General features: G+C 39.9%; 1 protein-coding gene and 1 non-coding gene across 2 annotated transcripts; both read right to left on the bottom strand.

The window, feature by feature from the left end:
- Positions 1 to 2,632: 2,632 nt before the first annotated feature.
- Positions 2,633 to 16,543, bottom strand: LOC110800498 (uncharacterized). The gene is made up of 6 exons (XM_056838826.1): positions 16,030 to 16,543; positions 4,485 to 6,243; positions 4,104 to 4,403; positions 3,920 to 4,025; positions 3,340 to 3,835; positions 2,633 to 2,736 (listed from the first exon to the last, which is right to left on the bottom strand). Exons 1-6 carry the CDS (start codon positions 16,541 to 16,543, stop codon positions 2,633 to 2,635), a joined length of 3,279 nt encoding a protein of 1,092 aa, XP_056694804.1.
- On the bottom strand, positions 8,408 to 8,514 carry LOC130470972 (small nucleolar RNA R71). Its single transcript, XR_008931681.1, has one exon. It is a non-coding gene; the product is annotated as a small nucleolar RNA R71 (small nucleolar RNA).
- Positions 16,544 to 23,285: the final 6,742 nt, after the last annotated feature.

The following is a 23,285-nucleotide window of genomic DNA, read 5'->3' on the forward strand; positions in this document are numbered from 1 at the left end:
TCACAGTAGGCTGAGTAGTACTCTGCAGGTTAGGCTTTACACAGTAGGTTGGTGTGAGGCTGCAAGATTCGTTGTTGCTGTTTTTTGTGCTGCTATTTCAATGAGGTTGGGAAACAAAGGTCCTTTTGACCATCTAATTTGTGCAACCTTTGTTTGCGGTTGTGATGCTCCTGTAAGAGTTGGCGAAATTGATTGTGGTAATGGGTTAGAGGATGGTTTTGACTGGGTAACAACTAGTTTTGATGATGTCTTAAGTTTTTGCTTTGAAATCATGGAAGTAGACCGAGGCATGGATGATTGTGATGCAACCATTGAAGGAGATGATGTAGAAAGGGTGGGTTTTTTAGCAGTTGTGGGTTGTTTGATGGGTTGTGAAACAGACCCAAATGATTGTGATACTCCAAGTGTTGGTGGGGTGAACGGTCCCCAGTTTTGGATGGATGGATCAGAAGATTTGGGTGATGGATCAGAAGGTTTGGGTGACTTCGATGCACCAAGGCTTGATCTGTCATCGGTAGCTAAAAATGTTCTTTTAGTACTGTAAGTCATGACTTTTTAGTTCCTGTTCAGCAAGTAAGAAACACAATCATCCATGAATAAAAAAAAAATGATGAAACCAACAAATATAAGAATGAAACACTAAATAGTAAATAGGATATAAGCAAGCTGCATATCTGGGATTAATTAATACTTTGTCTAATCAAGATGATAGTGTAATTTGAACTAGTAAGGCCACAACTAAATACACAGCTCAAAATTCTTATGGACTACCGTAAAAAATCTAGCAGTGCAGTCAGCCAATAAGTTCGATTATGAACATAGAGACTCAATAATCAAAGAATGCAGAACCTAATAACATGGAATACACCATGACTTGGATTAAATAGAATATTTATCTTTACAAAACCATTATTCTTTCAGAAAAGAATTTGCTCCATAAAACAAAAAATACACTCTTTAAACATAATACTTGACAGGTTTGTGTTTCTTGAAAACAAGAAACTTATTTTTATCAATCAATATTAGGATACTATTAGTATTAGTAGTATGGTACTACATCTTTTTTCTTTTTTTAAGGGTACTATAACTCTATCTTAACATATAGTATATATATATACAATGGCGTTATCAGGAAATTTGGTGGCATTGTTTTCGTTCTTATGTCAGAGTTGGAATTCAGAATGTAGGTAAGCATGTTCAGCCCTATCTTTCTAGACTTAGGAAATTATCTACCATCAACTAAAGAAGGAACAAAATAAGCAACCAACTCAAAAACCTTGTTATAAACAGATGGAAGCAGAAAACACTAACAAAATCCTAGATGGAACCACAGATTAGCAGTAAATTGACTCATACTTCTTTTGTCTAGAAATTCACTGATCTATAAACCAAGAGACAACTTCTCCTATAGAGAGAACTCCTGGCATATCAGCAAATGCAGCCAGGCTGCAATCTTACTGGCCAAGGACAAACTGAGACTGAATCCCGATGCACACCAAGTTTACTCTGGGACCCTTGGACAAGAACAAATCCAAAAACAGTACATCAATCTAGAAAACTGTTATCTTTACAAGACTGTCATCTTGATTAAACGAAATTTGACAAAGAAAACGAACCTGTTCTTGCAAATGATCAAAGTACTAGTAAGGGTGTTAAATCTGCTGGTAAATTAGCTGGGAAGAAGAGGCGTGGTGGTACTCTGGTGTTAAACAAGTCTGAGGTGCAAGTCAATGAGGGCGATGCAAATAAAACGAATGTTGATGGTGGAAAGCAGATCAGTACTAAGTCCAATTTGACAATCAATGAGAGTGATGCAGTTAGTAAGGGTGGAAAACATGCTGGTAAAATAGCGGGGAAAAAGAGGCGTGGCACACTAGTGTTAAACAAGACTGATGAGGTGCAAGACAATGATGAATGTATCAGAAGTAAGCTGTTTGTTGATAATGATGAAGATGTAAGTAAAGATGGAACCAGTAAGTCGAATTTGACAGCAAATGAGAGCGATGCAGCAACTTCAAGTTCCTTAAACATTATTCCTGAGTTGGAAAAGGTTAAAAATAAACAAACGGCACACTTCATACTTTGTGGACATAGACTACAGAGAAAGGAGTTCCAACAACTCATCAAGCGTCTCAAAGGAAAACTTTGCAGAGATTCTCATCAATGGTCATACCAGGCTTCACATTTTGTTGTTCCAGAACCGATCCGCAGAACAGAGAAGTTCTTTGCTGCTGCAGCATCTGGGAGGTGAAATTCCTATCTAAGCTTAGTTTTCTTTAAGTAAAATTAGTTACAAATAAGGAACGTGAAAGGTAAGGTGACTTGGTATATCCCACAAAGCTGCCTACACAACCAGATTTACTGTCTATTTCAAAGCAACGCATCGAAGCATCCCCCGCCACACACACACACATCTATCCATTCTATCACAAAGACAAGAGAAACAATACATGAGACTTATCCTTTGGTTCATAGTCGACCAATTAACTCCACATCTATATTAAGCTTCTAAATAGTAAGTTGCCTGCTACTGAGTTGCAAAAGCAATCTACTCATAAATATTAGCATAGCAGGCGGGAAGTCAACACAACAGGAAGCTGAAACACTTAAGAAGCCACCCAACACAGAAGAATCAACTGTAACGTAAAAAGATAGTAGCAGACCTCAATCGATAAGTCGCCTGCAACCAGACTGCAAGAGAAAAGAACCAAAATGCAAGAGAAAAAAAACCAGCCCCTGCATACATCAGAAAAGAACATCAGAACAGATTAGAGAACCCTACCCAGAACAACTTGAAGAAAAGGCTGAACTCAGCTTGAAACCAGCAGCACAGCTGCAGATGCTCAGCCTTTAGTTAGTTTTATTTTGAATAAAATTTCAGTAATTTGCTACAAACTTCAGCCATGCTACATTGTGAAGACATTCATAGGGGTGAAACCGTCAATAGGCTCACCACTATATATGGGTGTACAGAGAAATAAATGTGTTAATCTGCAAACCTAATTAAGGTGAATGATATAAGATTAAACGTTGTTTCAAACATTAAACTAAATTCAGATATCATATTGCTGAATTGCAGATTTATCCACAATCCATCATCCCAGTCTTTCCTTTAAATCTTTCCCTTCATTAGTCACTCACCTCAATCCTTACTTTATTATGCAATAATCCCAATAACCAAGAGACAATACAAGAGAGTAACCCAAGAGCTTCCGGAAAAGAGCATGATATAACTAGTACATTGAAAATAAAAGATAATAAGTCCATAGATCGAATCAATAGAATACAAATACAAAGAATAACGGCGTAAAATAAATAAGCATGATCAATCGGCCCTACCCTCTTCCGCTACTGGTAAAGAATCACCTAAATCAAACAAATCTCTAGGCTTATTCTTAACAACATGGAACCATCCTTTTTGTATCTCATCTTCTATGTAAAAAACTTGTTTTGCTTGAGATGAGAAGACAAATGGATCATCTTGCAATAATCGTCCAGTATGCATCAATTTAGAGAAATTGACACATACTCCGCCGTTTGGATATGTTCTTACACCCCTACGAATGTCTACCCAATCACAACGAAACAATACAACTTTATAATCTCCATAGTAATTTAATTCATAGATATCCATCACTTTTCCGTAGTATGCCACTCCATCCGCTTCAACCATAACTCCAGAATTTTGTGTCAAAAGACGACAATCGCGATCAGTGGAAAGGAATTTGTATCCATTGATTATGTATCCTTTTAATTTTCTACCATAAGAATGCAAACCACCCGCCAAAGCTTTTCTTAGTTTCCCATCTTCGGTGGTTGCATCTATGAAATGTACCTACGATAATACTTAATTATATCAAATAAAGTTTATTTTTTCAAAAACAGAAGTATGTATTAACATTAAAAGAACTTAAGTAACCTTGTTTCGCAGCCACCCTCCAAATTCATTGATGATCCATTTACTTTCATCACTCTCCGCGACGGAAATTTCTAAGTTCATTTGACGCTTCTCGGTTAAAAATTCACTTCATGGAAGAAGAAAAAACATAAGAGTGATTTATTACAAAATTTGTTATTCAAAAGAAAACCAACATAATACTTACTCTAGATCCCCTTTGATCTCATCAGAGTGAAGTAAAACGTAGCGATGGGCTTGTTTTAAGCTTTGACCATCAAGGCGAATGCTGACCTCCTTTCCAATGACTCGACCGCCGGAATTAAATAAGTAATCATCAGAATTTGAAATGTCATCATCCATCCTTTTAGGCATGTTGAAGATGGTCTTAACACCTTGAAGATATCTCGAGCAAAACCTAATTGTCTCCTCTAAAAGGTAGCCTTCCGCAATAGATCCTTCAGGTTGGGCTTTATTGGTTACATGTGACTTCAAATGGGACAAGTACCTTTCAAATAAAATATTTGTATATAATAAATGTAAATTATTTAATAAAAAAATATATAATTCACATAGGTAAGATATAAACCTTTCAATGGGATACATCCATCTGTATTGCACTGGTCCACCAAGTTTAACCTCCTCCACTAAGTGAATCAACAAATGGACCATGATTGTGAAAAATGAAGGCAAAAACTCCATTTCCAACTGACAAAGAGTTAAAACAATTACATCTTGAAGACCATCTAAATCATCTGGATCAATACTGGTGGAGCACAACTTCTTGAAAAACGAAGACAATCTAGCCAACAAGTCAATCACCTTTGTAGCATTAGAAGCTCTTAAGGCGACGGGGAGGATATCTTGCATTAGAACATGGTTGTCATGACTCTTGAGGTTAATCAACTTCCTTTGCTTCATATTCACACAACTAGAAAGGTTGGATCCATATCCATCCGGAACTTTAAGTTTCTGCAAAACAGTTAAGAATCTCTCTTTTTCCTCCCTAGACATAGAATAGGAAGCTGGAGGCATGTATTCATTTCCATTATGATCAGCACTAAGCCAAAGGTGAGTCTTTATTCTCCATGCTTCAAGGGCTTCTCGATCATCCCTATTATCTCTACTCTTATCCATACTAAGAAGTGTTCCCAAAAGATTCTCAGACACATTTTTCTCAATGTGCATAACGTCTAAATTATGCCTTAGAAGATTATGCTCCCAATACACCAAATCAAAGAATATGCTTCTCTTGGTACCAAAGACAATTTCATCTTGGACATCATTGTTATCAGTATGTCCTCTTTGTCTCCTTTTCGGTGGTGCCTTTGACTTTCCATAAACATACTCGACCTTTTCTTGTTGCCTCAATATATCAGTGCCGCTAGGACGAGATGGGGCTTCACCCAACTCATTAGTTCCAAACTTCTCACAAAACTTTTCACCCTGACGTCGATATGGGTGATCTGCGGGTAACCATTTTCTATAGCTACAATAACAAATCTTGTTCCCAAATCTATCAGAAGGTGTGGAATCCATGCATATAGGACATGCATTGTAACCTTTTGTGCTCAAACCAGAGAGCATTGCATAGCCAGGAAAGTCATTAATAGTCCAAAGCAGAGCCGCGCGCAAATTAAATTTCACTCCGTCAAAAGCATCAAAAGCTTCAACCCCTCCCCACAGCAATTTTAACTCATGAACTAATGGTTGCAAATACACGTCAATATCATTTCCAGGACTTGCTTTTCCGGGAATAAGTGTGGACAAAATGAAAGAAGATGGTTTCATACATAGCCATGGTGGAAGATTATAAGGAATCAACACCACTAGCCATGTACTATAAGTAGTGTTCATTAAACGGTATGGATTAAACCCATCGCTCGCAAGACCTAATCGAACACTACGAGGGTCTAATGCAAAATCTCTATAACGCTCATCAAATGCCTTCCACGCTAAGGCATCGGAAGGATGCCTCAAAATCTTCTTATCATCTTCACCCAATCGCTCTGTATCATGCCATCTCATATCTTCTGCTGTTTCTGATGACATGTAGATTCTTTTTAGTCTTGGGATAAGAGGAAAATATCGCATTACCTTAGCTGGCACACCTTTCTTACAAGTATTCGTACCTTGATCACTTACATCGTCACCCTTCTTACCCTTGGTTGTTTTCCACCTCGATTTACCACAAACATGACATTTGTCTTTCTCTAAAAATTCACCCCAATACAGCATACAATCATTAGGACAAGCATCAATTTTTTCATACCTAAGGCCCAAGTCTTTTATCATTTTCTTACTGTAATAATAAGACGAGGGAAAATCAAGTATTTGAGGAAATGCATCTAAAATCAGCTTCAAGAGCATATTGAAAGATTCAATGGACCAGTGATGCATTGATATATGCGTTTTATATAGAGTTTTTTACCCCCGTCCCTTAGTACTTTTATGTATCAAACGTGCTCTTAGGAGCCGTTTCTAGTACTAATGTGTGTTATTGAGTGTGCCTTGAGTTTCAGGTTTGATTATGAGAAATTGGTCGTTTTAGACCCGTTTCATTGTTGATCAAGGCCACTATATGAGTCCGAGAAGTTCGGGACCTCCATCGTCGACTTTCGGGAGCCTTAGATGCTTATGGTTGAGCCCCGGGAATTAGACTTGGTGATACGGGCGAAATACATTGAAGATTGCAAATCGCCCTGGAAGCTGAGGGCGAAATGCAACCATCGGGCGGAATTATAAGCAAGCCAAGTTCATCAACGCGCGCCCGATCGGGCGCAGCTCGCCCGATGCGGATCGGGCGGTCAATCTGGAGGCTTTGTGGAGATTTCGCAATCCGCCCGATCGGGCGGATTTTGGCCCGATCGGGCCGACTATCGAGTGATTCGCCCGATCGGGCGAAGCGTCGCCCGATCGGGCGACGCCAACCTCCAGCAGTTTTTCGCGTTTTTAATTCCGTTTTTAGGCCTTATTTTGGCAAAACTATATAAGCAAACTTGTTTTATTTTTGACGGACATCTTATTTTTCCAGCACAAAACCCTTAGTTTATTTTTCTAAGTTTTATTTTTCTCTCTACATCAATTCAAACACTTAGTTCGATTTATATAAAAACGCAAGCTTTCAATTTCCATTGTTCTTCAAGTCGGTATTGTTTCTTACTTTAATTTATTCTATTGCATTGATCATGTTTTCCATTATGTTAATCGCTTTGTTATTAGTTATCATGAGTGAGTAGTTTAATTTCTAGGGTTTAGGAGATCCATGAATGCATGATTGGGATTATATGTGGACTTGATTATTTGATTGATTGATTATAATTTCTATAGCTTATTATTATTGCTCGTCAATTCTGTTCGGCCGGACTATTTTGATTTGAGTTTGATTAACCTTAGATTATGCGCCGAGAGGTATAAATCTGATGTTTTTGGTCTGTGGCTATTAGATAGGAATTATTTCTAGTACGTAGCGAGAGCCCGCTAGTTGTTATATCCTAAGGAATTCATAAGATTCGAGAGATGCATGTTTTCCTAGTTATGATTGTTAATTAATTGTTATTGTCCGTTGTCCAATCCCGGTCTGCATTTATGGTGAACCGCTGCCCTAGATTCCCTTAATATTGTTATATTCCAGTTTGATTATTTGCCTTAGCTTAATATACAAACCAATCCAATTCTTTGTTACCAGTAGTCTAGATTAGTTAATTAATAGTGGAAAGAACATTGTTTCCCTGTGGATACGATCCCTGCTTCCCTTGCTACATTTTTAGTTGGTGAACGTTAGGTTTATCTTTGATAGGAGTGCGATTTAGCCTGTCAAATTTTGGCGCCGTTGCCGGGGAAACGGTTTTATTTTCTGTTATTAATTGTTTTTCTGGATTATTGTTTGTCACTTCTCAAGGGACTCCCGTTCCTTGAGACCGGATCTCACGACTGTTTTCTAGTTCTTGCTTGTTTATGCCCAGGACTGTCCATACCAGCGATCTGACTTCGTTCGATCCTGAACCTGAACGGACCTTTCGTAGACGGCGTAGATTCGTTGAACAGTTGAGAGACTATTCTGACTCTGAATCCGACTATCTGATTAGCAATCTATTCCATACAGATTCAGAGATGGGTGACCAAGCACCACCACCCCCACTTGTGCCAAGGCTTACAGACTATTCTAAACCAAGTCTGTCTATGCTTCCCAAGGTAATCATGCCTTCCATTGCGGTCGAGAATTTCAAGATTGAACCCCAGCTGATAAACATGATCGAGAGACACCAATTCGGTGGGGAAAAGGGTGAAGACCCCAATCTCCACATTCAGTCTTTCATTCAGTATTGTGCCACCATTAAGCAGAAGAATTTAACACCGGAGAAGACTATGGAGATACTCTTTCCATTTTCATTGAGTGGGAAGGCCAAGCTATGGATTAACAGTCTCAACCGCGCAGCTATGAAAATCACCGATTAGAATTCTTTGGCCCTTGCTTTCTATGTTAAATATTTCCCACCTGAGAAGACAGCTCGTCTGAGGGGTCAGATATTAGGTATCTCTCAACAAGTAGATGAGAGTTTGTTCGAAGTTTGGGAGAGATTCAAGGACTTGCAAAGGGAGTGCCCACACCATGGTTTAGATGGCTGGTTCCTGGTTCAGCAGTTCTACAATGGTCTGGGTAATGAATCTAGGTGTCTTTTGGATTCAGCTGCCAGTGGAAGATTCATGCAACTGGAGGTGCCTAGAGCTTTGGAGGTGATTGAGGAGATGGCCATCCATAGTGCCCAATATGGGAATCCTAGAGGTTTTGCCGACCGAGGTGTTAAGCATGAGATGAATTCTATTGAACAGCTTACTGCTCAGCTAACTGCCCTACATCACAAGCTCGACAATATACAGATCGCATCTTCCCAATCCACCCAACATGCTAGTGTCGCTGCAATAAGTGCCCAATCTGCTAATGTCTGTAATAGTTGTGGGATGCAGGGCCATTATGCACAGGTATGCCGAAGCTCCATCGAACAATGCAATGCATTCCAGTCCTACAAGCAGAACAATCCGTATTCCAACTCATACAATGAGGGGTATAAAAACAACCCCCTATTATCATATAGGAGTACTAATGTTCAGAACCCCCACCAGATTCAACACCCTCCACCACCACAACAACCCTACCAACCGCGGAGCAACTACAACTCGCAACCTAGTGGATCACCTGGCTTACCACCACAACCTCAACCCACACAACCTGATCCCATGCTTGTAGAGATGAGGAACATGATGTTGGAATTGCAGAGATCTCTAAGCGAAAAGGATGCCAAAATCGATGCCCTCACTGCTCATAACAAGATCATGGATAAACAGTTGGCACAAATGGCTACCGCTCTTGCAGAGAGACCCAAAGGTCAACTCCCTTCACAGCCTGTGACCAGAGAGTCTGTAAATTCTATCACTCTGCGGAGTGGATATGAGTATGATGGGCCACCTATGACTATAGAGGAAGGGGTTGAAGTATCTGTTAGTGGTGCTGTGCCAAGAGAAAGTGAGAAGGTGGTCAAGGATAAGGAAGCTGACACAGGGGTTGAGAAGAAAGTTGAGATACAAGTTCCACCTATCAAACTTCCCTTCCCTCATCGTCAGCTAAAGAACAAGCTAGACAAGCAGTTTGGTAAGTTCTTAGAAGTGGTAAAGAATCTGCAGGTAACAGTCCCTTTCACTGAATTAATTACTCAAGTACCTGCATATGCTAAATACATGAAAGACATCTTGACTAGGAAGAGAGCATTTAGTGAGGTGGAGACTGTTGCATTTACTGAGGAGTGCAGTGCCTTACTACAAAATAAGTCTCCACCCAAGTTGAAGGACCCCGGGAGTTTCTCTATCCCGTGTAATATTGGCAACCTTTTTATTGACAAAGCCTTATGTGATTTAGGTGCCAGTGTTAGTGTCATGCCCCTGTCTGTATGTACTAAGTTGAACATGGGTGATTTAAAAGTTACCAACATAACTCTGCAAATGGCCGATAGATATGTAAAATACCCCCTAGGTGTCTTAGAAGATGTGCCTGTTAGAGTAGGTAAATTCTTTATTCCTGTTGATTTTGTTGTATTAGACATGGAAGAGGATAGGCAAATTCCTATTATTTTAGGTCGGCCTTTCCTACACACTGCGGGGGCAATCATAGATGTCAAGAATGGCAAGTTGACGCTAAATGTGGGAGATGATAAGGTTACTTTCAATTTAACCCATGTTGCTAAGAACCCTATGGTAGAGGAGTCATGTTTTGGAGTCAATATTTCTAATGATTATTTTAATACCGAATTGACTCATACTAACTCTAATAACTCCTCGGAAAAAGCACATGTTTCAAATTGTCTTGCAGGTGGAGGTGATCGGAGTATACACTCTTCGGCATGGGTTCGAAAGAAGGGACGGATTGATGATGCCACGAACCAAGGGGCCGAAAGTTCTGTAAACGGTGGACATCGTGTTCACGATCGGGGTCGTGATCTGTCACTTCCCGCACCACACAGCTCATCCAAGGTAATCGATGTGACACCAGGTGGCACCATCTTTGGTGCCCCCATTCGATGAGCTGTCGTGGCTCTCATCCCTTTCATGTCTATTGTCTGCGCATAAACGGAGATTGTGTAATGGGGACATTACATCAATCTCATAGGGGATGAGTATTTCATTATCCATTTATTGCCTTAGTAGTATAAGCTTGATTGTTGATTCTAATTTTTGTGTGTTTAGTTAGTATTTTCCATTACCTACGTGTGTTTAAGTATTTCTATTACCTACGTGTGTTTAAGTATTGTTTTTGGTGTTAGTGAGGCGAGAAGAGGGCATTACGCTGTTTGGGTGTTTCTTAATGTGCAGGCCTAAAGCCCCAAGTTCGAGAAAGTGAAATTAAGCTCAAGGCCAAGCACATTGCAAATCGCCCGATGCGGATCGGGCGAGCTGCGCCCGATCGGGCGCGCACGGATGATTTTCATAAAGCTTATTTCTGCCCGATCGGGCGCAGGATGCCGATCGGGCTGTCTAGCGAGTGGAATGCCCGATCGGGCGAAATTATTTTGCCCGATCGGGCGGTTGAGGAAAATTCGTGGAAAAGTCAAGGAGGAATTCTGGGCAGAAAAAGTAAAGAAAAGAGGCAATCGCAAATCGCCCGATCCGGATCGGGCGAGCTGCGCCCGATCGGGCGCGTACGGATCAGAAGAAAAGGATCGCAAACCGCCCGATCGGGCGGAATGTCGCCCGATCGGGCGAGATGCGATTTCAGCGACAAGTACACGGTTTCTTCTTTCTTTCTTCACTTCTTCTTCATCTTCAACCTAACTCTCTCTCTCTCCCTCCATTAAACCCCAACCTCAAAAAAACTTCCAACCACCATATCTCCCTCAATTCTCCACCAAATTCAACAAAATTTTCATCAAAATCATCTCCTCATCATCCTCTACAACCTACACCTAATCGATTTAAGTTTTCACTCATCCCCACAAAATCCCCAAATTCACCCAAAAAAAAAAAAAAAAAACTCAAAAAACTCAAAAATTCAGATTTTTCATCAATGGCAAATAGACCACAAAGAAAATGCACGAGGGTACCAAGAAATCAACATGAGGCTTCCACAAGCCGAGCTCGGGAACCGACACCACCACCTCCACCACCGCAATTCGAGCCCGACACGGATTTTCCGGATGTCATCTTTATTACGGAGGAGCAACGAGCACGATTCATGCACCTCAAATTGAGGGAGGTAATCCCTACTCGCTTTATATGTCAAAAATCATTGCATGAAATGGGAATTGAGCGTGATGTAAAACGTGTTTTTGTTGGTGTTGGTATGAGTAGCATGTATGGTATGCTCCGTCTCACATTTAGGCGGTTGACTCTAGAATTTTTGAGTAGTTTTAATATTCGTAGGGATGGTTATCGAACCGTGTCATCGGTTCAATTTCGTGTCATGAACCGAACCTACACCATGAGCTTATCTGATTTTGGTAGAATTTTTGGATTGTCTACCACATATAGTAGGAAACCCAAGGAGACTCACAATAACTGTACCATGTGGGGAAAGCTTACGGGCAATGATAATCCCGGGAGTATGCAACATTTGCATGCTTCCAAGATTCAACACCCAGTACCCATTGTCTTTTACAGGTTCCTAGGATTTACTATCTTTGGTAGGGATGAGACCCAGAACATTAGAAGTACGGAGCTAGAGATCCTAGGTGGCTACGTTTTCGAAGGAGAGGAGAGCTACAAAATGAACCTTGCACATCACATGGCCTCTCAATTTTACTCCATAGCCACCTCCACACATACTACCAAGATTACCATTGGTGGGTTGATCACCCACATAGCCATGGCCACGGCCAATTTTACTGAGGCTAACCAGATCCCAGTTCTGGGTAGCAACTTGCTTGATTTGGCTTATTTTGCTGGACTCCGTAGGCTGCAGGGGGAGCACGGGTTATTTAGGCCGGGAGCCATGTACTGGATGTTCGAGGGAAACAGGCTTTTCACCTTGCCTGACCCTCAGGGCCGCACTAGTTTCAGACCCGGTCAGGCTCATTATCTATTTGTTGGATTTGAGCGAGAGCCTCAGCCTGACCCTCAGCCAGAGCCCCATCAGTACCAGCCAGAGCCTCGCACCTACTTCAGGAGGGGGCGTCGAGACACGGGGAGGCCCCAGAGTGGCCCGGTAGTTCATGAGGATCAGGGGTCCATTGATGAGAGGTTGAGCAGACTTGAGCTCGGGTTCCGGGAGTTCGCAGCTGATCACCAGAGGACCATGTTCCCATTTTATGATCAGTATGCCAGGCAGGGCTATATTGCCCCAGATTACGAGCACCCTACCTGGTTTACCTATCCCGCGGAGGGATATGGAGCTCCGGGTTCTATGGGCACCTTCACACCCACCCAGTACGGAGGGTGGGGAGCGGGTCCTAGTGGGCATGCTGGCCGAGATGATGGTGATGATGCTGGTAATGATGGCCAAGGCCATCAGTGATGCCGAGATGATGTTGATGATGAGGTTCGATACCCTTGAGCCAATGAGGACATTGTCTGATTTGGTTTGGGGGGGGTTTCACACTACTTGTACATTGTAGGTATGTCTTTCTTTCTACATTGTAGGCATGTCTTTCTTTTATTTTCGCATTTCTCTATTTTAGTGTGTTTATTTTGGTATGTTTAATGCTTTCTAAATTAGTTTATTGCTTTGAAAAAGAAAAAAAAAAAAAAAAAAAAAATATACAAAAATACAAAAATACGTTCCGATGAATACAATATCATGCTTCCCTGTGCCCCTTTGAATTGAAAATTGTTTTGATTCTTGGTATTTGATGACGAGCAATGTGGATGCGTTAGCCATGATTTGATATTCGATTGCTTTGATGCCTTAACATGAGTCAACTCTGACCAACTATTTGTGGACTTGGTGCTTGACTAGTTGATTTGGTTAGGATGTGTGATAGCTTCCTGGTGTGTCATTGATTTTGAGTATTGATTTGCAACTATTAGTAGTGTTTTATGACTCATATACATGCACATTGTGGAGGACGAAGGCATTTTTCTATTTAGGTAGCCTTCAGATGAAATTAGATACATTTGTCCCCTCCTTTTCTACCCATGTTGTTGCTTGTGCCCCTTTATTCGGTGACTAGCCATATTACAAGCCCATGAAAGTCCCATTGGTTACTAGTCCCAAGCCTAGCTTGGGGGAGCTAATAGTAAGTGAGGTGAGGGAGTTGTAGTGTGCTTAGTTTTGAGCACAAAGTGAGTGTTGAAAAGGAAATAAGGGAGTTCTTCTTATCTTGTTGTTTGAAAAAGAGAAAAAAAAAATAATGAAGAGTGAAAGAGATGAGAAGAATAGAAAATATGAAGGTTTCCAAAAAAAAAAAAAAAAAAAAAAAAAAAAAAAAAAAAGAAAAAAATTCATTACTCTCAGAAAAATTCAAAACATTGTTACACTCAAGTATTGTAATTTCTTATCTTTATGAGTGATTGATTTTAATTGTGAAAGAAAGGCAAGAAAGTATAGTGTGGTTTGTTTGTTGTTTCATCATGTGTTGAGTGGGAAGTTGTGGTTGTGGTCTTCATTTGTGGTTGACCATGGTTTTGCTAGGATTTATGCTCCCCAAAGCCAAGGCTTTAAGCTCACGTTTTACCCAAATTTACCGCACCTCTACCTAAGCCTATCATTACAAGCTTTGAAGACCTTCCGACCTTTGTGCATAGAGTCATATTAATGTGAAAGTAGTTGTTTATCAATGCAAGTTATGACATGACACATTCCGAGTCGACTACTAGGTTGAGTGCATGTTTTTCTAGACACACGAGTGTTGTGAGTTTGGGAGGGCATTGTACACATATATGTTGGGAGGGGAGCGAACGGGTACATTTTTTATCCGCCACATAAATGAGTGACGAGTGTGTGAGCACTAGTCTTGAATTCCATTGTACACTTGTGGTTCGCTTTGCGTGACGATTGTTGAGGTGGATTGGCGGTTGAATGAATTTGATTGGTTGACATTGATGCATGCTTGTTGGATTTTGCCTTGAATCGTATCCATTGTTTTTAGATGTATTTGGGGTGAAGTTGATTTATGTATTCATCGATGATTTCTTTGCTTAGGGGCAAGCAAAGATCTAGCTTGGGGGAGTTTGATATATGCGTTTTATATAGAGTTTTTTACCCCCGTCCCTTAGTACTTTTATGTATCAAACGTGCTCTTAGGAGCCGTTTCTAGTACTAATGTGTGTTATTGAGTGTGCCTTGAGTTTCAGGTTTGATTATGAGAAATTGGTCGTTTTAGACCCGTTTCATTGTTGATCAAGGCCACTATATGAGTCCGAGAAGTTCGGGACCTCCATCGTCGACTTTCGGGAGCCTTAGATGCTTATGGTTGAGCCCCGGGAGTTAGACTTGGTGATACGGGCGAAATACATTGAAGATTGCAAATCGCCCTGGAAGCTGAGGGCGAAATGCAACCATCGGGCGGAATTATAAGCAAGCCAAGTTCATCAACGCGCGCCCGATCGGGCGCAGCTCGCCCGATGCGGATCGGGCGGTCAATCTGGAGGCTTTGTGGAGATTTCGCAATCCGCCCGATCGGGCGGATTTTGGCCCGATCAGGCCGACTATCGAGTGATTCGCCCGATCGGGCGAAGCGTCGCCCGATCGGGCGACGCCAACCTCCAGCAGTTTTTCGCGTTTTTAATTCCGTTTTTAGGCCTTATTTTGGCAAAACTATATAAGCAAACTTGTTTTATTTTTGACGGACATCTTATTTTTCCAGCACAAAACCCTTAGTTTATTTTTCTAAGTTTTATTTTTCTCTCTACATCAATTCAAACACTTAGTTCGATTTATATAAAAACGCAAGCTTTCAATTTCCATTGTTCTTCAAGTCGGTATTGTTTCTTACTTTAATTTATTCTATTGCATTGATCATGTTTTCCATTATGTTAATCGCTTTGTTATTAGTTATCATGAGTGAGTAGTTTAATTTCTAGGGTTTAGGAGATCCATGAATGCATGATTGGGATTATATGTGGACTTGATTATTTGATTGATTGATTATAATTTCTATAGCTTATTATTATTGCTCGTCAATTCTGTTCGGCCGGACTATTTTGATTTGAGTTTGATTAACCTTAGATTATGCGCCGAGAGGTATAAATCTGATGTTTTTGGTCTGTGGCTATTAGATAGGAATTATTTCTAGTACGTAGCGAGAGCCCGCTAGTTGTTATATCCTAAGGAATTCATAAGATTCGAGAGATGCATGTTTTCCTAGTTATGATTGTTAATTAATTGTTATTGTCCGTTGTCCAATCCCGGTCTGCATTTATGGTGAACCGCTGCCCTAGATTCCCTTAATATTGTTATATTCCAGTTTGATTATTTGCCTTAGCTTAATATACAAACCAATCCAATTCTTTGTTACCAGTAGTCTAGATTAGTTAATTAATAGTGGAAAGAACATTGTTTCCCTGTGGATACGATCCCTGCTTCCCTTGCTACATTTTTAGTTGGTGAACGTTAGGTTTATCTTTGATAGGAGTGCGATTTAGCCTGTCATGCATACACTTCAAGTGAAATAAGTGTAGAAGAAAAGATAACTTTGAAAAATTAATACACCCCTCATATAATTTCTCCTCAGAAGCTTGAAGTAGCTTCTTATATGTCGCATCTTCTTCTATTGTAGAATCATCATATTCAACATCTGTGTCGTATGACACGGGCTCCTCAGTCCATTCACCATCCTCTCTTGCTTCAAAAGTTGGAAAATTGGGTGGCACATTAACACTAAAAGCTGATCTTAATAGTCCTCCCATATTATCTCGACCTACAAACCCACTTTGATTACCAAGGGATCCTTCACTAGTACTCCCTCCATCACTCCCTAACATACGTTGAACCATATCCCCTTTACCATGAAAGATCCAATTTCTATACGACTTATAAAACCCCTTAAACAAAATATGTCGCTCTACATCATTAATCGGGAACCATTTATCCACCTTACAGTTCTTACATGGACATCTAATTTTTCCTTCGAATAGACCTTGCTTGGCAAACGCAATGAATTGCATACAACCATCGACATATTCAGGGTGGCCAGTGGGTAGATCTATCCAACTTGTATCCATATCTATACGAAAAATAGTATAGTAATAAGATATATAATTAGTAATATGCGTTGTATAATATGAAATTTTATAGGTAAACGTTATGATCATTCTTATAACCTTGATATAACATATAATTCATAACATAACTTTATGCTTTCTTTTTTTGGCAATTAACAATGATTTTATTAACAACAAAAGAGACCTTGAAACATCAAGGTTACATTAATCGAGGGCCACCAAACAAAATCACCTCTAACAGAGGCACCTATCCAACCTAAGATATTACCAATAATCTAATTAGTGCTTCTACAAGAGACCTTAAACAAGATCTCTTTTACAAAAGCATTTACTGATTTAAAAGCCTTCTTAAAAACAACAGGATTTCTACAAAACCAAATGTTATAAATTGATTCTGAAAAGCACATGACATAACTTTATGTTTCTTCTTTAATTCTTCTTCACTAGTGACTAATATTTGGTTCCTATATTCGTCTTCTCACTAGAACTTCATTTCCATTAACTCCATATTATATTTTTTTAGCATAGAAGGTCATACTTTCAACTGCACGTGAATTCAACAAGGAAAATAAAGCATGCGAGTTTCACTCATTTATGAGCACAAAATTTCAACATAATGAATAAGATGGTAAAAGCTAAAAGAAAATATCCAAGGCAGGAGTCTAATAATTGCACTCAAATTTTTTGTTTGATAATATGTATGATTTAATCTTTTTATCACTTACACACAACCACAAGTTGATTAGAAAAATGAAGGAAAATTCTTCATAATAATAAGAATGTCAAATTTAACACTAAGCACCTGTAAAACGCTTGGGAGAGAGATGTTGGGATAAAGTAGATCCCAAATTCCACGAAGAAGCTTAAAACCGGCGGCCACTTGAACTAAAGTCCAAAGCTTCCAATGCTTCTGTGTAAGATACATATTTGAAATGGTAAGTAAAAATACAAATTTGAAATGGTAAGTAAAAATATATTAACCAAAAAAATATAATTAAGTACAAGTATAAGAAAGGCAAATAATATTTAGTTAACTTTTTAAAATCTTAAGTTCCCGTGCATTAGCACGGGCACATACTAGTGTCAAATAATAAGCAAATAGGTGTTGAAACTAACGAAGAATATTACAATTTACAACCCTTATAAAGAAAAAACAAAAAATCTATAAGGTGACAATAAGCGACAATAAATATGGTAGATGTGTTGATTAGTGGTGATAGTGATTTGAATATTCTTATTCTCTATAAACTTATCAAGAATAGAGAGAATGGTTTCATGTATTTAAATACCTAGCTAGCACAATAAGAGAAAAAAAATTCAGTAGAAGATATTTGGATCTACAGAATGTGAAGTAGAAGCAGCTCTATGAACAGGTTGAAACTGAAATCCTTAAGACAGAACGGATCTGAACAAACTGGTCAGAACTGAACCGATAAGAACTGATCTGATCAGAACTGATCAGAACTGAACTCATCTGATCAGAACTGATCAGAACAGAACTGATCTGATCTGAACTGATCAGAACAGAACTGATCTGATCTGAACTGATCAGAACAGAACTGATCTGATCAGAACGGAACATCATAACTGATCAGAACTAATCTGACCAGAACACATCTAATATGGGAGAAAACAACAAGGATACTATTACTGGAGCTGATCAGAGCAGAATGATCTGATCAGAACTGATCAGAACAGAACTGTCTGATCAGAACTAACAGAACTGATCTGATCAGAACGGATCAGAACAGAACATCATAATTGATTAGAACTGATCTGATTAGAATAAACCTAATATGGGAGAAAACAACAAGGATATTTTATTGTGAAAATTTTAATCTTTGATATAATAATTTCTTGTTTCTGATTTAGTAATTTTACTTCTTTGTGCTCTAAACCCGTGTTCGTTGGATCATTTTGATAGGTACATACTGATAACCCAGACGGACTCTTCAAAATTCTTTCTTCTTCATTTGAGGGGTTCACAACCTAACTCAGGAATGGTTTTAGATCATGTCTCAAGTCTCAACTGTCAACTCTTAAGTCTCATGTCGTGTCCTGATTATGTTTCGACACATCACTAACTTAAACCCAGGTATTTAATGTTATTGATTGGTTACTGTAGGTGATATGGCATAATCATAGAGAATGGAAAACAAGATGATACGCATTATAGGATAGAAGCCAGGGCAACCAGACCCCACGCAGAAGCGGAGTATGAAAAAGGGCGACAATGATACGCCCATTAAAAAGGAAGACATAATGTACATTACTAGTTGAGTTTAACAGGATAACATTTATTTGACTCTCAAAACACAACTACGAATCTGGGACAGGTCCTATCCAAGATGCCAAACTACAGGTTGGCGTTCAGAGTTCAGACCTAAAACTCGGGGGTGGTGCTTTCTTTCAGTTCCATGCTTTGCTGAATGTAGATTCTTATTTGCATTTCAGACAGTTATGAATGCAGTAGGCAATAAAGCAGCAAGTAATCTTATCTGGGTAGACATACAAAGAGACGCATTGTTCTCCTTTAGTAGAAAAGATTTCTCTCTGGTAAAATATCCCAAATGGAATCACCACACTAAAGCGTCTTACCTCATACATTTGTCGAATAATAACATAACAGGAAGCATTACCGTATTCCATAAGCAATCTCCCTAAATTACAGTCCTTATTCCTAAACCATTAACAAACTCACTGGACCAATACAAATTTTCTGTAAGTAAACTTTCTCAATTCCGGGATTTACATCTGAACCATAACAAAACTACTGGAATCAGTTACTGAACCATAATTTTTGGGAGTTCATTTAGGTCTGTTTGATGCAGTTCTTGTTGATATCCATTCCATGTTATCATTTCTCAAGTTATTGGTGGTTGATATCGTATTAAAGGTCTCTTGCAGCCAATATACATGCCAAAATAACATTAAGTGAAAAACAAATCCATCAGGTATGATCACCAATCCTGCTGACTCCTGGAAGCCAACAGAAAAAGGATAGAAAAAAAGCCAATCATCATGTAAAAAAAGCCAATAGCTCTTGGTATTTTCTGGAATAATTAAATCCAGATTTTTGTTTTTACATCCACACTATCAAGCCTAACCTAGACAGCTAAACACATAACCCAAGTTTAAAGAAAATACATCAACAAATACACGAATTGAAGCAAAAATTCCAAAAAAAACTCTTTTCGATCAGGATGTTGAGACAATTATTTCACAAAATACAGCTACAAAAACTAAATAACCATACAATTTGTAAATATATTTCCTGAAAATATTTTAAATATGTAGAGAAGAACTTAAAAGTTAAAACATACAATTTCAGCAACAAAAGTAAAAATAAAAAAAATAAAAAAAACAAGAAAACTAACCTGGAAGATCGAATTACAGTCAAGAATTGAGCGGATTTATCAGATACACCAAGGAAGCAGCAACTCAAAACCCAGATGATGCTCGAATTTCTCCAACAAAGAAACAGAGGAAGCAGCGAATTTATCTTGAATTTTTTGGGCGAATTTCGAATTCAATTGCGATTTCCTTGAAAATATAGGATGAGAAGTGAGATAAAAGTGGGATGAACTGAGAGAATTGAGGGATTTGATTCTGCTAACGGTATAGGTTGAAGACGAAATCCAAGGGATTCGCTAACGGTGTTGAACGTGATGATAGAGGACGAATTCGTCGGATTCGTCGGAGGGTGGTTAGGTTTTGGAGCTAGCTAGCAAGGTCAGTGATGGAGGAGTTGAGAGAAACGTGGAAGTTGCAGCCCAGTAAAGCGGGATTGCGAAAGTTTCAGTTAGGCGGGAATTTTTGTGAAAAATAAATTCTTTATGCAACACGTGTTACCCACGTGTCTTTTTATGCACATATCGACGCTCCGGAAAGCCGAAATTTGTTTCGACTGTACAAATCGTCGAAATATGCAAATTATATATTCGCGCCCCCCTTACCCATGCGACCCTTTCCAACAGCGTCGAAACTGATCGGTCTAAATATGCACCCTATTTTTGTAGTGTCTATTGAGCTTTGTGAATGCCATGAACTTGAAAGGCGTGGACAAGTCCATGTATTTACCTGCCTTTCCTTTGTCCTTGGAACCTGTGCCGCTCAAATGGTACTACCACCAGGACCCTAAGCTCTTCCCCACTTGGGAAGACTTTGTCAATGTCTTCATCAAACAATACTCGTCGAACATGGATTTTCAAGTCACCATGCGCGAGCTGGAAGTTCTCTTCCAAAAGAAAAATGAGGGTTTCACAACCTACTTTGCTAGATGGAGGGACCAGGCGGCCCAACTAATCAATAGGCCTCCCGAAACAGAATTGGTCCAAAAATTCATTGACAACCTGGACCCGGCTTACGGACAACACCTTAGGTACCTGGGACTTGACACTTTCAAAAGAGTTTATGATGTGGGAATAAAGATCGAGGATGACCTCGCAAAAATAATACAAAGTAAGCCCGCATACAAAAGCAACACCTACAACAGGGGCAACACATCCCAAGCCCAAGAAGTCCATGTCGTAGAGGAGACTCCCGCCCGAAGAAGCCCTGGAAGATGGGTCCGAGACCGAAAGTTTGCCCCACTCGGGTCGACTTTGGTACAAGCCTTTGAAAGACTAACCAATCAAGGAAAGTTGAGGCCTATAGGCCCCACCCATGACCCTCCTGTCAAGAGCAAATATTGGGTCGAAGGTACTTACTGCAAATTCCATCAAGGAAATGTGCATGACATTGAAAACTGCTGGAATCTAAAAAATACGATCCAGGATATGATAGAGGATGAAGTGATACCTCTCCCTAACGTTGGCAAACCCAACAACAACAAGAGCCTACTCGGCTCTTGTCACATCTCTCTCGACCAACCAGAAAATGAGAACTTCGACCCTACGGTGTACATTACACCTCAAGGTGCACCACTCGCTGTGGTCCCTATGGATCGAATCGAGAGAGAAGTGTGCGGTGTGTGGGATGATGATGCTGAAGATATCTACCTATCTCAAGTATCGGGCCAGGACCTCTTTACTAAAACTTGGCCCGGGTATGCTCTCATTGACACCACCCCTCAAGAACCCGAAGTCGAAAATCTCACCCGATCCGGAAGGATATACCAACCGGATATTCGCCCACCTCCTATGGACGATATCCCAGTCAAACAAACCACCCTCCTTCCCTCGTATCAAAGAACCCTTAACGGGATGCTCGTTCGGGAAGGAGAAGAACACCCATGTTGTGATTTCCCTGAACCCTTCGTTCAGGATGGCTTGCTAAAACCCGGATTTGAAATTTTCCATGACTGCCACACCTTGGATGAGGCACCCCACCTTACCAAGACCAAAACGGCTGAAATATTGGACAACCAGGCTCTATGGACATTGTTTAACGAATCGAGGCCTGTGGAGGACGAGACTGTGATGACTACCCTAGCTTTACAAGATGAAGGTTTCGATCCAACCCGGTTAATCGCTCATGCATCAACACTAGAAGAGATCGAGAACGGATGGGTGAAGACATATCAGTGGGTCAACGCAAAAGGAATAGAATTCAAGATGAGTACCGGTGAAGGACCAAAGTTTTACGAGACTAAACCCAAGGCTTGAGCCATATAGAGCACCTTAGTAAAAAGCGCGTAGTAGTTCTTTAGATTGGTAGAAAAAAATAAAGGCTTTAGATGGTCCTAAGATCCCTTAAAATATAGGTTAATTTTGTTTCAGTGTGTTTTCCTTACTTTCCAAATTAATAAAGGCGTAAGATTTCTCCTAAAAACTTTTATTCTAACATTAAATAAGCACCAAACGTACTTGCAAAGAGGCGGCCCACTCTAGGCCCAATAGCAAGGCCCACTCGGTCTTGAAATCGTGGCATGGAAACCAATTCCCGAAATCCACAAAATAAACCATACCGCCCCATTCATATTTCCAAGACAAAAGGGTCAAGCCCGTGCGACCCAAAGAAACCACAAAGAGATCAAATCCAAAACAATGCAAATGTTGCTCAAAAAAAACATAACCCCCATTTATCCACGTCATTGGCAACACGCACCTCAGCCCACTCAAAAGCTTACACAAAGATCTTCATATCTTCCATACACTAACCCCATTCTCAAAACCGTTCCGAGTCACGAATAGAAAAAATTAATCCGGACAAAAATGCGTCTCACTCTAACAGTCAAATAAACCTCCGAAATAGCCTCAAAATTTATTTTAATACGAGTAAAAAGCAAAGCACAAAACGAAGAGAAAAGAAATAAATGCAAGAACATGTGACGCAAAGCGTCAAAAACGACCGCCCAAAAATCATTTTCAGCGCCCAGGGCTGGGCGCCGAAATCTTTGTCGCCCCAGCCTGGGCGCTGAAACTCTCTGCCTGCCTAACTTTTTTCCAGAAGTGCTCGTCATTTTATCCGCACATAACGGAATAATAACGAACACTTGGGGGGTACAGCACATATCCAGATATGCGTACCAAAAAAATAGCCGTACAAAAAACACATGGAACTTCATTTTTATACGCAGCTTACGGCAAAAACAGCAGACTAACATAATGATAATACTTCACTCATTTTACCGATTAAATAATATGCTTTTCACCTCAGGGCATATCTATTAAAATCCGGCATCCTAGAATGTATTCCAGCTAGAACTACGCGCGACCTGATTCTGACAAGATACGTAGGCAATCCTTACCAAGGATTCGGTCCAATCAAGTAAAAAAAAACATATATACATTGTGCAAAA

The sequence above is a fragment of the Spinacia oleracea genome, chromosome 3 (genome assembly GCF_020520425.1).
Source record: "Spinacia oleracea cultivar Varoflay chromosome 3, BTI_SOV_V1, whole genome shotgun sequence".
NCBI classification, from domain to species: Eukaryota; Viridiplantae; Streptophyta; class Magnoliopsida; order Caryophyllales; family Amaranthaceae; genus Spinacia; species Spinacia oleracea.

Coding starts and splice junctions, on each gene's coding strand:
- LOC110800498 (XM_056838826.1), bottom strand. CDS start 16,543: ATGGATACAAGTTGGATAGATCTACCCACTGGCCACCCTGAATATGTC. Junction 4,026..4,103: donor GAGATCAAAGGGGATCTAGA/GTAAGTATTATG, acceptor TCTTCCATGAAG/TGAATTTTTAACCGAGAAGC. Junction 2,737..3,339: donor TTTACCAGTAGCGGAAGAGG/GTAGGGCCGATT, acceptor TGATGTATGCAG/GGGCTGGTTTTTTTTCTCTT.